This window comes from Leucoraja erinacea, chromosome 9, assembly GCF_028641065.1.
Source record: "Leucoraja erinacea ecotype New England chromosome 9, Leri_hhj_1, whole genome shotgun sequence".
Classification (NCBI taxonomy): Eukaryota; Metazoa; Chordata; class Chondrichthyes; order Rajiformes; family Rajidae; genus Leucoraja; species Leucoraja erinaceus.
In genome coordinates, this window is record NC_073385.1 from 46,586,429 (window position 1) to 46,604,194 (window position 17,766).

Genomic DNA, 17,766 nt, shown 5'->3' on the forward strand with positions numbered 1-17,766 from the left:
TATGATAAATTATAAAACACGTCTACTGAAGAATTATGTTCTTAGAAATTTGTGAACTGTTCACAGAAGCTGCAATTTGTTGTTGAATTCTACAGTATTAGCTGCCCTATTTTAATTTAATATATTCAAGAATCAGTGTGCATGGCAGATTACAATTAGTGTACCTACTCAGCAACTTTTTACTTTAAAAACAAATCAGTTTTTATTTATATTCTGAGGCAACCTTACCAAAATCATAATACAATCAGAGTAGAAAAGAGCACACCTAGTGAGATTGGTCTAATTACAGTGTTTTAGATGTAGATTGGCTATTGCATGTTAGGCAATCAGAATGCTTAGTAATTATAACTCCGCCTAAATGTATGATTTATAGTGTAAGAACTCGCCTACTGTCTTCAGTAGCTGCAGTAGACTGAACGTGCTATGTACTGCTTACATGATGATGAACTAGACAATAAAGATGCTTGTGCTTTAACCTGTGTGAGACTAAGATATTTACATGGTGTCAGAAAATTGGGTCCAACACTCACTCGTCTGTTAACCGCGATTTATTTTGTTTATCAGTTTTTATTTGTGAATGATTTTGACGACATGGCTAACTCCTGTCGAAAGCCAAATCCGCTTGTGTTTGATTGTGACATAGCAGATGGCTGGCGAATGTTTGAGCGAGACTATGCTCACTATATCCGCATTGTTCACCGAAACGACCCCGACGATCTGAAGGCATCGCTACAGCTCAATCTAGCGGGTTCGGAAGTAATGATCCATGCGGACACCTTTGAATTTGCCCCAGCACACCTCGACGTGAATGGCCAGGTACTGGTGCCAGCTGAAACTATCGACAACCCGACAGTTCTACTGAGGATGTTTAGAGAACTGCCATCGAACCGTATACTCGAGAGAACACGATTTTTCACCCAACAGCAACAGGCTGATGAGCCTGTTGAATGATTTATCAGCGATCTACGACACACGAGTACACGGTGCCGCTTCGGTGAGTTAACTAATGAGCTTGTGCGTGATATAATTGTGGGAGGAATGAGCAAGCTAAGAGCTGAACTGCTGCGGAATGCTGTGGAACGCTGAACTGACTTTAGATCAAGCCATTCATGCGTGTCGAATGGCAGAAACCGTAGCCCCACTTGCTGATTATGAACCCACCAGTCCTCACCAGCAACATAACGTAAATATAGCTAACTACTCTCCGCAGAAATTTTTAAACGCGTTCCGCGTAGATCCAAATATGCCTGCCACGAGATACTCCAACCGCAACTATTTCCACTCTAGGGGGCACCAGTTTTGCATTGCCCATGGGAAAGTTTGTCACAAATGCAAGAAACTTAACCATTTTGCCACATGTTGTCGATCGCGTGAGAACACTGCTTCAACGACGAATCTGCACCTGATTCAACAAGAGCCGTCTGATTCTGATTCCCAAGAACAAGACGATGCTTCCCACGGGAATGATTCCGATAACACAGACACTGATTCAACCATACTTTCCTTCAACCTGCGTTCCCCAGGCAAGCTGATGGATCCTGCTGTGACCATGATAATAAATAACAAGGCTTTGAATGCCAAAGTCGACACCAGTGCCAGAGTGAACGTAATGTCACTCAAAGAGTTCAATAAGATAAGATCCACTGAACTCATGAAAAAAAGACTCCTCCACCCTACATGCTTATGAGGGGGAGACCCGTTAGGTAAAGCTGATTTAAAATGCACTGTCAAACTGGCAGACTGAAAACCTGATTTTTTTACATTGTCCAACCAAACTCAGAAACCCTGCTTGGCATCAATGCATGCCATGACCTGGGGTTGGTTTATTGTGGGCGTGCTGTCCATAAACACTGTTTGACAGAGGAACCAACACAGCAGATGCTATCCAATTACAAAGACTTGTTCAACGACAAACTTGGCAAATCGCCCACGATATACAAGACAACTGTGGATCATGCAGTCACCCCAATAGTTTGTGCACCTCACCGCATCCCCTATGGCATGCGGTAGAGAATACACACCGAACTTAAGGGCATGATCTCCATCGGAGTCATTGCCGAGGTCAGCGAACCCTCCGACTGGGTCTCCACCATTGTTGTGACTATCAAGAAAGATAAGAAAGAATTACGCATCTGCATCAACCCTAAAGATTTAAATACAGTAAAAACGCCAACGATGAGAACCACTGAGGACGTAGCGGAACAGATCGGCAATGCAACAGTGTTCTTAGTCCTCGAGGCCAAAAGCTCTTTCTGGCAAATACCACTGGACCGAGCATCGTCTGCCCTAACAACTTTTGCCACACTATTCGGCCGCTACAGGTTTTTAAGGATGCCTTTTGGCATCAACTCTGCCAGCAAGGTCTTTCAGCCGCAATGGAACAACGATTCGCAGAATATCCATGTGCCATCATTGTTGACGACATCTTAGTATAAGGCCGTGACGTGGCCGAGCATGATGCTAACCTGAAAAAATACTAAACCGTGCCAGAGACATTAATCTGAAACTCAACCCTTTGAAATGCAAGTTCCGAGTTCCCGAAGTCACCTACGTTGGTCATGTATTCACCAGCAATGGATTAAAACCTGATCCGTTAAAGACTGCAGCCATCAACGAACTGCCGCTCCCAACTGATGTCACCAGTTTACAGCGATTCCTCGCCATGGTCAACTACCTGGGTAAATTCATTCCCAACATCAGCGAACTTTCTGCCATTCTTCGACACCTGACCCACAAGGACAATGCACGGTCTTGGTATCCGCAGCACCAAAGAGCCTTCGAGACTTTAAAGCTCCAGCTAGCCAGCGCACCGACACTGGCGTACTTCAATCTCAACCTGCCAGTCATTATCACCTGCGATGCATCCCAGTACGGACTAGGCGCAGCATGCCTACAAACAGCCACCGACGTGATGCCTATCTCCTACGCATCATGCACCTTGACAGAAGCTGAACAATGCTCTGCCCAGATCGAGAAGGAACTGCTCACCGATTGGGTCTCCCACGGTTGTACCTACCCCAGCCCTCAACTTTTCGGAGGAAAAGGCTGATGAGGTAGCCCCCTACCGCACAAGGACCGGGCGGGTTAGCAGGCCACCCATTAGATATGGCGATTTTGTTTAACCCCATTATTATTCACTCGGCTTATAGTTTAAAATGCCTTAGTTGCTTTTTCATTTCTACAAGAAGAGATGTAGATTGGCTATTGCATGTTAGCCAATCAGAATGCTTAGTAATTATAACTCCGCCTAAATGTATGATTTATAGTGTAGGAACTCGCATACTGTCTTCAGTAGCTGCAGTAGGCTGAACGTGTGATGTACTGCTTACATGATGATGAACTACACAATAATGCTTGTGCTTTAACCTGTGTGAGACTAAGGTATTTACACATAACATTGTCTATTTTATTGTATGGAGTAGTTACTATAATATTTGGTATACCACATTTGTGACTAAATGCTATTGCAGACGGTAAAATGCAGAATCATTGCCAACAGAATCCTTGGGTGGTAACTAGTAACATGAATCATAATGAGCATATTTCCTGCTCCCAAAGAAGAGTTAACAGCAGCAGTGTATTGGAAGCAAGTCACCTCTGTTTATATTCCTGACCAGCTGAAGTACCAGGTGTAGGGAGACCAAAGGGGTCACGAAAAAAAGATTATGAATGATCGAAGCCCACAAGTTCCACAAAATATTGGAGAAACACATTCTGGGCCCAAGGCAAGATCATTAAAGGATGATATTGTGATACAAAATAATTGGATCAAACTATCTAATGCACGTGAAAAGAGCCTTATCCTTTTGATCTTTTGGGGAGTACACATTATATGAACTGGAAATGATCATTGCTTATATTCTCAAAAGTCAATAGTACTTTATTATCATGTGTAGCTAAATGTTGTTAAATTATGTTTTGCATACTGTTCAGTAACAAGGATTTTAGTGTAAAGGATTTTTGAATCCATGATAGAATTCTCCATTTTACTTCGGAGTCACGAGACCCCGTCCAGCACGCATGCGCGACATAGCGTCTCATGCAGTGCAACAGCGACGAACGGGAGTACAGGCACTCCCGCTGGAAGTTTAAAAAATGGGACCTCCAGGTAAGTAACTTACTCTGAGGTCGTTTTTTCGAAACCCTTGTTCTTGTTTGTACACTCACAGGATGAACAAGGGAAAACAAGCAAGAAAGGTCGTTCCCCATTTGACTCCGACGGAACAGGAGAGTTCCATCAGTGGGGGGCGACCGGCGGCACCTGGGCCACACACACTGCAGTCCACAGTCACTGACACCAATTCCGAGCCGAGCCCAGCACCGCTAGCACAGCCTGAACAACAGCAGCGGGCTGGAGGTAAGGCAAAACGGAAGTCAAACCGGACGGTATACTCAGATGAGTCCGGAATGGAAGACTCACCGCCCGAGAGCGGCAAAGGTGGCCGTTTGAGCCGAATGGAGAAGCTCATGGAGCAAATGCTGCAGCGAGACTTGCTCTGGGAGATGGGGCAAGCTCGCCAAGGGAGCACAGGCACTGCCGCTCCAGTGCACTACCACCCACTGGCCATCGCATCTCCCTCAACAGAAGGGAGCGTTGGCGACCAGGACTGGGCTGGTCCAGAACAGGGGTCACTGGCTGAAGATATCGGGAGTATGCATGGGGTACAGGAACAGGAAGAGCTGCTGGGAGTGGTGAACCGCTACGTGGCAACACCGCGAGCGGGGCGGCCATTACAGCCGAAACTGGCGGCCAGAATTGACTACCTGTCATTTAAACCACTGCAAGAACAGGTAGTCAATGAGGCGTTGGACCTCTACACTCCTCCTGAAAACTGCATTTTGCTAAATGTACCTGCTGTCAACAGCCAAATTTGGGGGTACATTGGGCAGGGTATCAGAACCCAAGAATTGAAACTGCAGCGAATATTGAAGCTCCTGACGTCGGCTATCACCTCCTATGCTCGTTCTGTGGACGGGGTAGACATGACAACTAATCAGCAAGATACCCTGACTCTACTGTGTAACACACAGTACGAGATTAACAACCTCCGTAAGGAAGCAATAAGACCTGCCCTCAATCCGAAATTTGCACGACTGTGCAGAACACCGGCCTCAGAACCACAGATCCTGCTATTTGGCAAGGACTTGCCCAAACAAGTCAAAGACCCGGATGAGTAATCCAAAGCATTTGGCCTCATGAGTGCAGGACCTGGAACGAGCAGAACCACTCAACCCAGACGGCAGTACCCCATCGCATCCACCAGTCGACGTCAACCCAATGGGACTGGTGAAAGCTCGGGGCCCGCACACCATCCCCGGAAGCCTTTTTTAGGCCAGGGCCCAGAGCAGGCCCCATGGAAAATGCGCCACCCCCACACAGCACCACCCCGACAGACAAGGAACCAGAAACAGAAGAAATAAATACACCAATAACAATGGAGGTACGTAGGTCTGGTTCCTACCAGTACATAAAAGGTGGGGGAATTGTGCTAACAGGGGGGAGACTACACCTATTCATGGAAGCATGGAGGACTATCACACTTGATAGTTATATACTTAACAGTATTCGAGGATATAAAATTGAATTTATTCAAGAAAACATGCCACCAGTTCAGCATGCACCCCAAAGGGGTTTTACCCTCTCACTAAAAGAAAAACTGGAGGGACAAGCAGAATTGGTGAGGTTACTTACAAAGGGTATCATTGAGAAATCTGAACATGAATCTGGAATTTGTTTCAAATATATTTACCAAAACCAAAAAAGATGGTGGATGTCGTATCATCATTGACTTAACTACATTGAATACTTTCGTTAAGTATATACACTTTAAAATGGAAACATTTGTGACTGACGAACAACTGATTTCCAAAAGATACTTTATGGCAAGCTTCGATTTAAAAGATGCCTCCTATTCAGTACCTATTCACAAGGATCATCGTAGATACCTAAAGTTTACCTGGATGGGGCAACAATGGCAGTTCAATTCATTGCCTGATGGTCTAACATCAGCCCCAAGACTGTTTACCAAGATATTAAAACCAGCCTTGGCAATATTAAGAAAACAAAAACATATTGTCATGGCATATCTTGATGATATTTTGATAATAGGCAAAACCATGGAATTAGCTAATATTAGCTACTAAACATTTATTTGAAACCTTGGGTTTTGTCATACATCCGGATAAATCTAAGTTGACGCCATCCACAACTATGGCCTATCTGGGGTTCACAATTAACTCAGTCCACATGTCTGTAACATTGCCAAAAGAGAAATCAGCAGAATTGGCACAAACGTGTAACAAATTAATGGTTAACAATCGACCAACCATTCGACAAGTGGCAAGAGTAATTGAGAAAATAGTAGCAGCATTTCCTGTGAGTGTACAAAAACTATTTGGAAATGTTGGGTGCATTCGATGGTTTAAAAGCATATTGTACAAATATGCACCATTTGCATGTTCGTTTACAGATTGATAATACCACAGTGGTGGCCTATATTAACCATATGGGCAGGATAAAATCGATATCATGTGACAATTTGGTCAACACAATCTGGCAATGGTGTATCGATAAACATATTTGGCTATCAGCAACTTACCTACCAGGTAAGCTAAATACAGTGACAGACACCAGGTCACGCAAGTTTAATGATAACACCGAATGGATGTTAAATCCCAAAGTATTTGCTGAAATTACAAAGCAATATGGCACACCAGATATCGATCTCTTTGCATCCCAACTGAATCACCAGGTACTGATGTATGTCGCTTGGGAACCAGACCCTGAGGCAGCGGCGATGGATGCATTTGCGCTGGACTGGGGGAACTCTTTTTTCTATGCCTTTCCCCCCCCTTCTGTCTCATCAGTCGGGTACTACGCAAAATACAGATGAACTCTGCTTCAGGCATCTTGGTAGTACCCTACTGGCCTACACAGCCATGGTTCCCAGTGGTCCTTGACAGGGTCATTGAAACACCAATGACCATTCCCAGTGGGCCAGATCTACTGATTCACCCTGTGTCAGGTGAAAGTCATCCATGCCATGACAGAATTAACCTACTGGGTTGCAGATTCTAAAAAAACCTTTGCTGGACCTGGGATTGTCAAACAGGTCCATGGACACGATGACAGCGTCTCACCGACTTTCCACCAAGAAACAATACCTCTCGAGCATAAGAAAATGGGAAACATACTGCTCGAGAACAGGGACAACCTACTCATCAACCACCATAACACATGTACTGGAGTTCCTGGCCAGCCTTCACCATGATGAAGGTCTGAGCTATAGCGCTATAAATTGTGCTAGAAGTGCACTGTCAGCCAACCTAAGACGGGCACCAGGACAACAGGCCATAGGGTCTCATCCGCTGGTGATCAAATTAATGAGAGGGATCTTCAATTCAAACCCCCCAAGACCTAGGTATACCAAGATCTGGGATGTCAGTGTTGTCCTGACATACCTAAGGGGATGGTCACCAGCCAGATCCCTCACTCTGGAATGAGTCATGCTGATGGTGCTAGTCTCAGCACAAAGGGTCCAGTCCCTTCACTTACTGGACAACATGGTCATAACACAAGACTAAATAGCATTCTCCATTCAGGAGCTGGTGAAACAGAGCAGACCTGGAACTTCAGGTCTTATTATGGAATTCCGGGCGTACCTACCTGACCCCCGTTTATGTGTCATGACTCATTTGCTGTTATACATCAACACAACTAAAGATTCCCGAGGGAGAGAAAAAGCTCTATGGGTCAGCCACAAGAAACCATATGGTCGGGTGTCGAGCCAAACCATCTCTAGATGGCTCAAACAGGTACTGGGAGCTGCTGGAGTGGATACTGCCAGTTATATATCTCATCCACCAGGGCAGCATCCACGTCGGCGGCTAAATGAATGGACATGCCATTAGACCACATCTTGACAACAGCGAGGCGGTCCATGGAGAGAACCTTCCAAACGTTCTACGACAAGCCGTTAGCAGAACCTGTTTTATCTGCAGAAAGTATTTTGGACTCTGCAAACATATAATTTAAGCCCGGGGAGCATTAATTTCTTTGTTATTGTTTTCAAAATAAATACCATTATTGTTTTATAAACAGATTCATGGTTGATTACGATAACATACTTCCTCCCTTGGATGACTTTGGCAGCGAGTGAAGTATGAACTGTTGCCAGGTTTGAAATCACAGAGCTTTAAAATCTTCACGTAGTCACTCACGTGACTCCGAAGTACAATAGTAAGATTAAACAAAAACTTACCAGTTTGATATGAACATGCCAAATATTTTATGGAGAGGATTTTTGGGGGGAACATTTCAAGTTTTTTGTGTAATTAGGCTATATATAAAAAACCCCACTAAATGTTTACTCGCAACATATAAAAATAACATAATCTTTTAATTACATAGAATACACTAATCTTTTATTTACACATGGAACAGAATGTCTTCTGTTACTTAGATGTTTGTGGTAATAAAATTGACCAGCAATACATAGCTAAAGATTTCTTTATTTTGCTTTTTTTTTTATTGCATTAAGGGCTCTGTCAAAAGATGTCACATCAGTGCCAAGAAGACAAAATCTCTGAGGGTAACTATCGTTGCTCTGATATTCGTGTAAAAAGAAAAATATGTGATTAACCATTACCATTAAATGGTGCCAGATACAGATAAAATTAATTTAAATGATTATGTATAATGCACATTAATTCATTTGCTAATTGGTAGGGACTTGTGATGAATTTAACTAAACGATTTAACAATGACCATTTCTGACTGAGCTGTGCGTGACTCATGGTGGATGGCACAAACTGTTTTGTGCAAAACACACTGTTAATGATAAAGAAGGACAAGTAGACAATGCCAGCTCATAGAAGGTAAAACATTCAAATTAGTAATAAACCATAAATAATAAATTCCAAAATTGTTAGCTGTTAGTGATTTTATTAGCCTTCTAGATTATTTAAAAAAATATACACATACGATATATACATAGTACAGGAATCAATACAGGTAATTATTTCATAGATTGGAATTCATATTATTCCTTATCACATACTTAGAATATCTCCAAACCACTAGCAAATTGTTTTTGGAATTATGATTTTGTTTTCAGTAAAGACAGCAGATAAGTTGAAGATGCTATATGAAATAAATGACATGCTAATATAGAAACATAGAAAATAGGTACATGGAGTAGGCCATTCGGCCCTTCGAGCCAGCGTTGCCATTCGATATGATCATGTCTGATCATCCACAGTACCCCTTTCTGGCTTTTTCCCCATATCCCTTGATTCCCTTAGCCCTAAGAGCTAAATCCAACCCGCTCCTGCATCTACTTTGTGCAATCCTCTAAAAATTTTATATGTTTCTATAAGATCCCCACTCATCTTTCTAAATTTCAGTGAATACAAGCCCAGTCGACCCATTCTTTCATCCGTTTGGAAGGTTTGGTGATTATGGTTGAGTCAGCAAGTTGACCTGAAAATTTCTAATCTTTGCATGGAGATCTTTTACATCAGCCTCCATAGGTAGCTGGTTTGATTTCTTATTGAAAGCTTAACACATCTGACAATTTTCATGTTAAATTTGTGCTTCTTATGAATGTGTTTTGTAGTAAAAATACCATCTGAAAACATATTAATACGATTAATATTTCATGTTACTTAATGAAAGGAAAAAACTATTTCACTAATATATTGTAGAATATTAAAACATTGTCTGCAAGCAAATTAATGCAAAGTTAGAAATATCTATCTAAAAATTCCGTAAAAGTTTGATTCTGATGGGACCCCATTAAAGTGTTGTCATTCGCAAAAAAATGACCATGCGCTCTTTTTTTTCCTGGAATTATGGTGCTGTCTTTCACAAATTACAGTGATAAATCAAGATAATCCCTTTGTAATTCAATTCTTCTGGAATTATCGTACTCTGTTCTGTTTTTTTTTTTTAACCTACTTCCTGTCATGCCTCACTTAAGAAGTGCCTGTATAAACTTTTTATGGTGTAATAACAGTTTCCCATGTGATATTGTTGGAGTGCTTTAGTTTTGTGTCATTTAGCTTTGCAACCTATGGGTCTGTACCCCAATCACTTCAACCATACCTGCTTCCAAACCTCAACTGTGCAATAACTAACATTAATGTGTTGTATAAAAATATTGTATAACTTAAAATCAATAAGCTATTTTCTTCTGTATGTAATGAGCTCTTCATTTGCAGCTGGAAGAAAATGGACCAGTTGTGGAACAATTGCATTAGATCTGCTCTCGATAATTCTCTGAAGACTTTTCGGTTTTATAATTTTCTTAAACGTGATTTTATAATGTGCTTACAAGAATTTTATGTTTTCCGATGCAGTTTTAATACCATTCAAATTTTAAAGCCTGCTTACAAGGAGTTGATTTTGTATGTTTTGCTTAAGGTGCATGTGATGGTTTGACTCTTAATATAAAATATTAGTTTGATATTGAATAGTTAGAAAACAGAATCCAATCTGTATCAGAATTATTATTGATATTTATGATTTCATAACCTGTTTTATTTTAAGATTACCATTTATTTTAAAATTATTTTAAAATTACCATGTAATTTTACATAATGGGTGAGGCATTTGAAATGTTACCTCATTTTGCACACTGTCGATTCAATGCAGTGTAAACATAGCACATTAATGTTAATCTGTGTTATTTACTTTAATCTTCCTGCTTTCTAGAGGTTTATGATAAAGGTAAGCTAATTTGCTATTTCAGCTCGAGGCCCTTTAAAAATAATACCAGTTACCTGTGCTGTGTTTACATTTAGTGTTACAATCTTGCACTTCTGCCAAAATTTACAGTCAGTGCTGATTCAAACATTTTTTGGAATGTCAGCAAAGGAAGGCTGTGATCTTTGCATCTGAAAACATATGTTCAAATTTTACTTCTCTCCTTTCAGCATATATGCTTTTGATAATTTGCTGCCTGTAATCACTTACACAATTGTAATTGAAAACAAAATAAAATAAACTGCAGTAAATGTAGATTAGTATTGTGACAAAAGAGGCTTGTCATGCAATGCAAAGGGAAATAAAAATAGAAACTTAGTCAAAGAGTGATACAGTGTGGAAACAGACCTATCGGCCAAACTTGCCCACACCAGCCAACATGTCCCACCTACATTAGTCCCATCTCCCTGCGTTTGGTCCATATCCCTCCAAACCTGTCTTATCCATGTACCTGTCTAACTGTTTCTTATATGTTGGGATAGTCCCTGCCTCAATTACATCATCTGGCAGCTTGTTCCATACACCCACCACCCTTTGTGTGAGAAAGTTACCCCTCAGATTCCTGTTAAATCTTTTCCCCTTAACCTTATACCTGTATCTTCTGGTCCTCGATTCACCTACCCTGGGTGAGAGACTCTATTCCTCTCATGATTTTATACACCTCAATAAGATCACCCCTCATCCTCCTGCGCTCCAAGGAATGGAGTCCCAGCCTACTCAGCCTCTCTCAGCCTATAGCTCAGACCCTCTAGCCCTGGCAATATCCTTGTATATCTTCTCTGTACCCTTTCCAGCTTGACAACATATTTTCTATAACATGGTGCCCAGGCAATACTCTAAATGTGGCCTCATCAACGTCTTGTACAACTAAATGTTATAATGGAGCAAAATGTCAGAAGTAAATGAGAAGTAATTTATTTAAATCCAAAAATGGGTTACATTTGGGGAAAAAAGGCAATCAGCAGCAGTGAAATTCTTTCTTTGCCATATTATCTGGTTCTTTCTGATATCCAAAGTGCAGATGTTTCTATTTCTTCTCTCATAGTGCTTGCTATATATAGATTTCCACATTCCTTAGATTGTAGTGATTCCATTGCCGATGCATTATAACTCATAAATAATATAAACTTATGTTTCTCATCACTTCATGGAAATGGGGAGAAAGGTGTAAAATCAGAGAATCAGCAGAGATCTAATCATTATGCTTCTTAATGGAAATTGAATGCAATACAATACAATACAATACGGTTTATTTGTCACATTGCACATAAAGTGCAAGTGAAATGAATACGTCAGCAGCGTTCAGAGACCTGTGCTTCAGTCAGCGGGGCTTTGCTAATGGAAAGTTAATGGAATCCCTACTAAAGGAAAACAATTAGAAACAACAAAGGGAATTTGGTGAATGTGTTAGCTGCTCAGTCTCACTGAGTTCTTTGAGGTAGCGACAGAGGGAGTAGATAATGGAATTTCATCTGGTTGAATTTATCCAGATTTCCAAAATTTGTTTAATGAACTGTGATTAAAAATACATTAAAGAAGGTCAGACCATGCAAAGTTGGGGACAAGTACCAGATAGTAGTAAGCCACACGACAGAAACAAACAATGGAGGTAAATAGGATCATACAAAACTAATCGAGAGGAGAAAGACATTTGATTCACTGTGTCAGCTGTAAAAAAAGCTACCTAACTCTTACAACCTTTCAGTTCTTAAAATACATACCCGAGTATTATTTTAAATGTGATTATGATTCATATCCCCAATGTCCTTTCAGGCAGTGAGTTCCAAATTCCTAAAACTGATTGAAAAGATTTTGTCTTCATCTCATTTCTCTAAACCTTCTACCAATTCTGCTAAATCTAGTTCTCCTGGCTTTTGACCTCTACATTAAGTTCTGGTTATTTACCATATCCAGGGTCCTCATAATTTCATATACTTGACTAAACTCCTCATTTTCCTCAATCCCAAAGCTCCAGACAATCAATTTTTCCTCATAATTGCAGTTTTTGATTATTGGCAATTTTCTCCACTCTTGGCAACTTCCTCAAAAATGTCCCTTGCACCCGCTCCAGTGCATTCACTTGGTAGTCAGACTGTCGCTTGACTGATGCTATGGATAGTTTTAGCAAAAGCTCTTCACTCTCCGTGCTCTAGAACCCCTGTTCTACACATTGTCTAATAAAGGAAAGGATAATACATGTTTTTTATAATCATCTCATTGAACTGTTTTGGTATATTTAATATCTATGGACAGGCTGTTCAAGGCCCTTTGATATTAGTTACCTCTAATTAGATAATTCAATGTTCATATTGTTAGATTGTATGCTACCTGAGTGCAGAATTGGGTGCTGTTCCTCCAGTTTGCATGTGGCTTCACTCTGGCAATGGAGGAGGCCCAGGACAGAAAGTCTAGTATAGGACTGGAAAGGAAAATTAAATGGTTAGCAACCAGGAGATCCAATAAGCCCTGCAGGACCGAGCGCAAGTGTTCGGCTCAACTGGTTTGAAACTATTAGGTTCATGTCTGTCGTCCTTTTTAAACATGTACAACTTCGTTAGGCTTCTGTCCACTAGCTAAAGAAGATTTCCTGAATGCACTCTTTTCGACCGAGGCTGTCCAGCAATTAGAATCTCCCATTGTTACTGGCCAAATTCTTTCACACTTACTGGAAACATGGCAATAAATGTATGCTTGTATCTCCCTTGCACTGTGTGGCACACACCCAACAGTCTGTTTGCCTCTTTTTTGTTATTCAGTTCAATTTATACAACCCTATTGGATGATTCTCCTGTAATATCATCCCTTCACAGAGCAGTGTTTATGTTTTTGATCAGTACTGCCACCAATCCCCTTCCGTTTTTTATCATGTTATATAACCCTGTGTACAAACATGTTTTCATTAATGTTATATCAGTGTCCCCCAGCCATCCTCTCTATGTTTTAATCTAATATCTGAAACAGTAATAACATCACTGAATGCTATTTAACAAGATTAGATTATGATGGCCACTTTGGGGTTCTGATATTACACTACACAGTAATCCGTTGTGTAATTTACATGCTCTGCACCAATGTGGCCAACAGAAAATTATTTTATTGTTTGGTGTACATGCACAAAAAATAATTCTTAGTTGGAAAAAACAATCTGGTTTTAGCTTATGATGAGTTTCCAATTCGGTAACTGGTATATTTTTTATTGGATTGTTAATTGGAAATTAATGACTTTAAGCATTAATCATTTTGTGATATTTAACAATGACTTCTGACAATGTTGTTTTATCCCACTATAGTTCCTGAGGTTTTGTTTTTAATAACTGACTAAGTTTGTTGAATTCTTGTTAACACCATTTGCAGCAGATTGCCCTATTTTTTACACATGGAATGGTTGCTCAAAATGTCATTTTGCCACCTGAGCTAATGTTTACACAGAATTTTGGGAAAGTTTTCTTTAGCCTAACAGGCTCACACTTGATGGTTAAACCTCAGGTAATGTTGATGTTTCTTGGAAAGTAATATGCTCCCTTTACTTATAGGCAGCTCAAGGGGGTGGACACAGAACCCTTCTTTATGGCCATGCTATTCTTCTCCGGCACACATATAGTGGAATGGTACGTATTGGGATAAAATCAACGTGAATTAAGTTAACAGAAAAATTAATGTTGAAGCATTATGTTGAGTGTTGGAATAGTCATAAATAGTGGAAACAAGGCCTTCAGCCCAACATGCCCACATGTGTGTCAGAATAGCTGCAAGAGAAACAAAGCCAGTTTAAGGGTGGCACAGTGGTGCAGCAGTAGAGGTGCTAACTTATAGTGCCAGAAACCTATGTTCTATCCTGACTACAGGTGCTGTCTGTATGGATTTTACCCATTCTCCCTGTGACTGCATGGGTTTTCTCCAGATGCTCCGGTTTCCTCCCACTTTCCAAAGACATGCAGGTTTGTAGGTTAATTGGCTTCTGGAAATTATTCCTAGTGCGTAGTGCGGTAACATAGATCAGGTGTACTAGTGATTGTTGGTCGGCTTGGACTCAGTAGGCTAAAAGGCCTGTTTTCACGATGTATCTCTAAACTAAACTAAATTTTCAAGTTCTTGTTGCTCACTATCTTATACAAAATTAATTGTGAGAAATAGAAATTCAGTTTGAATCTTATCATCTGAGAACTGGGAGAGGAAATTAAGAAATAGGATGAAGCTAAACATAATTGAGTAATCTTAAAATTTGGGGGAATGGGAATCAATGGAGGACTGGAACACAGCAAAGAAAATGATAGATTTACTTTCTGTGCATTGTAAGTCTTTAAATGTTTTTGAACTTCCTAAGATACGGGCATATGCTATCAAATGATTTGAATTATGAAAGCATACAATAGCCTGGATTTTGAAGATGTGATGATGGTGAAGTTGTCAGAGTTGCCCGACATTGACAGCAATTCCTATCAGTAATTAGCTGGTTTATTATTGGGAGAACTGTTTTACAGCCTTGCATAAAATATTTTGAAGGCAATAAATTAACATGAACTCTGTAATTTTCCTATATTCTCTATTTCAAATATCCTTGATTTAATGATCTCCCCCACACCCTCGTCATTTAATAAATATCACAGTAATAGTTGATGTATGTTTTGAATTATTATTGTCGTTTGTACCAATAAGCAGTGAGAAACTTTGTGTGACATCCAAGCATATCATAACTTGCATGAGTACAATCAAACCATACTGTATGTGGGCACGAAAAATATTGCAAAAGGGAAAGGAAATAGAGTACAGAAGATAGTGTTGCAGCTACAGAGAAAGTGACGATAAGTTCTTAGGCTGCAACGAGGTAGGTTGGGAGATCAGGAATTCATACTTGGCATAAACAAGGTCCGTTCGAGAGTCTGGTAACGGCAGGGAAACTGGTATTTTTGAATATGGTAATATGTGCTTTTCAGTTTTTGTATCTTCCACCCAGAGGCAGAGGGGAGAAGAAAGAATGACAGTGGTGTCAGTGGTCCTTGAATATATTGGCTGCTTTCCCGAAGGCAATGAGATATAGATAGAGTTGATGGAAGGAGAAGCTGATGTCCATGATGGACTGGGCTGCATTCACAATGTTCTGCAATTTCTTGTGGTCTTGGTAGAACAGTTGCCATACCAATGGAAACCTTGCAGTTCTGCAGGATTATGATAACTTGAGTGAAAAATGCTGCACAGTTGGAAAATCATGTGAATTATCAAGAATCGACACTGGCATGAATCAATCTGGTTAGACTATTAACAAGATTAATACTTTCACCTTATATTTCAGACAGATAAGTAAATAAATTCAGTGACGTGCGGTGAGGTCAATGGCTGGGGAGGGACTGGCTAGTATCAGTGGCCCAGCCCTCCCTGTATTGATCGCCGCGTCTCCCTGGGGAGAGAGAGGGGTGGAGCCGGGGCTGTGTGCGTGAAGCACGGCGACTGGAGGGGCGGGAACGTTGCCCCGGGACCGTGAGGGAACGACCCACCTCCCCCTCTCCCCCTTCTCCATTCCCGCTCACACACCCCTCCCCGTATACCCCTTGCTTCCCCCTCCACCCTTCTACTCTCTCTCCACCCCTCTCTCCCCCCTCCACCCGGGGTAGATCTACCCAAGCCGAGAGTACATTACTCCAGCGCGGGGCCCAATTGGGACCTCTCAGCGGTCCAGAGCCTCCAAATTGGCCACTACAAATCAACTAATCAACCTACCAGTCAGCGTCATCCGTGGCTGGATAGTCAGCACCACCAGCGGTGGAATCCAGTGCTGCGCCGCCGCTGCTGAAGCTAGCTAACGTGGAGGGAGAGTGAGATAGCGTCAATTATGTGGGCTGAGCCTACGTAATTGACGCTCGCTCTCCCTCCACTGGCCTCAAGACTCGCCCCTTCAGTGAGGCAGATGTGATCGCTGCCTACCCTGGTGCTTTTTCATTGCAGTTTTGTGACAAAACCAGCGAGCCTAAATATAATATATTTATACGTGAAATAAGCTACCTGGACTATGGAAGGCGAGGACATGTAATGAAGGGGTTTACAAACATTACATTGGTGACATACAGAGAGATAGTAACAGGCACACGCTTATTGCCCGCGCTCCATCCAGTTTCTGAGGGGTTGCGGAATCAGAGGGGAGGCTCAGCTCGTCGCTGCCTCACCTCTCATCTCTCCCTGTATTTGCAGCCGAGCTGCGCAAATTTGGCGATTTTGACTAAAAAATGATTAGATTCATATAGAAATTACATTTATAACAGGTCAGTGGAAAAATCTTTATATTTATTTTATTTTATTATTATTTTTCTTTACTTTTCTTAACAGCTATTTTCATTGGGAGTATGACAGGTGAGGCTCTGCCTCCCCTGCCTCCCCTGACCGCACGTCCCTGAATAAATTGTATGTTCTATTTACCTTCTGGCATAAATCTACAAACTGCAAAACCTCCGTTTCTGTTCTGAGAGCAATTTGAGCTTTTCATGGCAGCTTGAGGGAATGTCATTTCTTAAAACTTACTTAAAATTGCCTCTTTTCAGTATTTGTCTTGTTTGACAACAACAAGATCTTTGACAGACAAACTGGCTTTTGATGTTGGTCTGCAAGAAGATTCAACAGGTAAGGCAATATGCTATTGTTTGCTATTTGTGACGATATCAATGCTGAGGAGGTTTACTAGAATGCTCTGGATTAGAGAGTTTCAGCTCCAGAGAGAGGTTGGATAGATGGATTATTTTCTCTGGGGCATCAGAGGTTGAGGGAAGACTTGATAGAAATATATAAAATTATATGCGGCATTGATAGGGTCGACAGTCAGAACCTTTTTCCCTTGGTGGAAATGTCCAACATTAGAAGGCATAGCTATGTGAAAGGGGGAAAGTTTAATGGCGATGTGTGATGCAAGATTTTGTGCACAGATTAGTGGGGGCCTGGAACTTAGTGCCAGGCATGGTAGTGGAGGCAGATAGAATAATGGCATTTAAGAGGCTTTCAGATAAACGCAGGGAATG

At 41.2% G+C, this 17,766-nt stretch overlaps 1 protein-coding gene across 3 annotated transcripts in view; it reads left to right on the top strand.

Moving 5' to 3' along the window:
• The window catches only part of ryr3 (ryanodine receptor 3), a 324,483-nt gene that overhangs the window by 66,883 nt on the left and 239,834 nt on the right, over window positions 1–17,766 (top strand). For 2 of the 3 annotated variants that reach the window (XM_055640726.1, XM_055640727.1), the window contains exons 4-6: window positions 8,541–8,591; window positions 14,299–14,373; window positions 17,296–17,374. In XM_055640726.1, the coding sequence (XP_055496701.1) occupies window positions 8,541–8,591; window positions 14,299–14,373; window positions 17,296–17,374 (205 nt within the window). The remainder of the gene's footprint in view (window positions 1–8,540; window positions 8,592–14,298; window positions 14,374–17,295; window positions 17,375–17,766) is intronic. The other variant, XM_055640728.1, reaches the window with a different exon arrangement.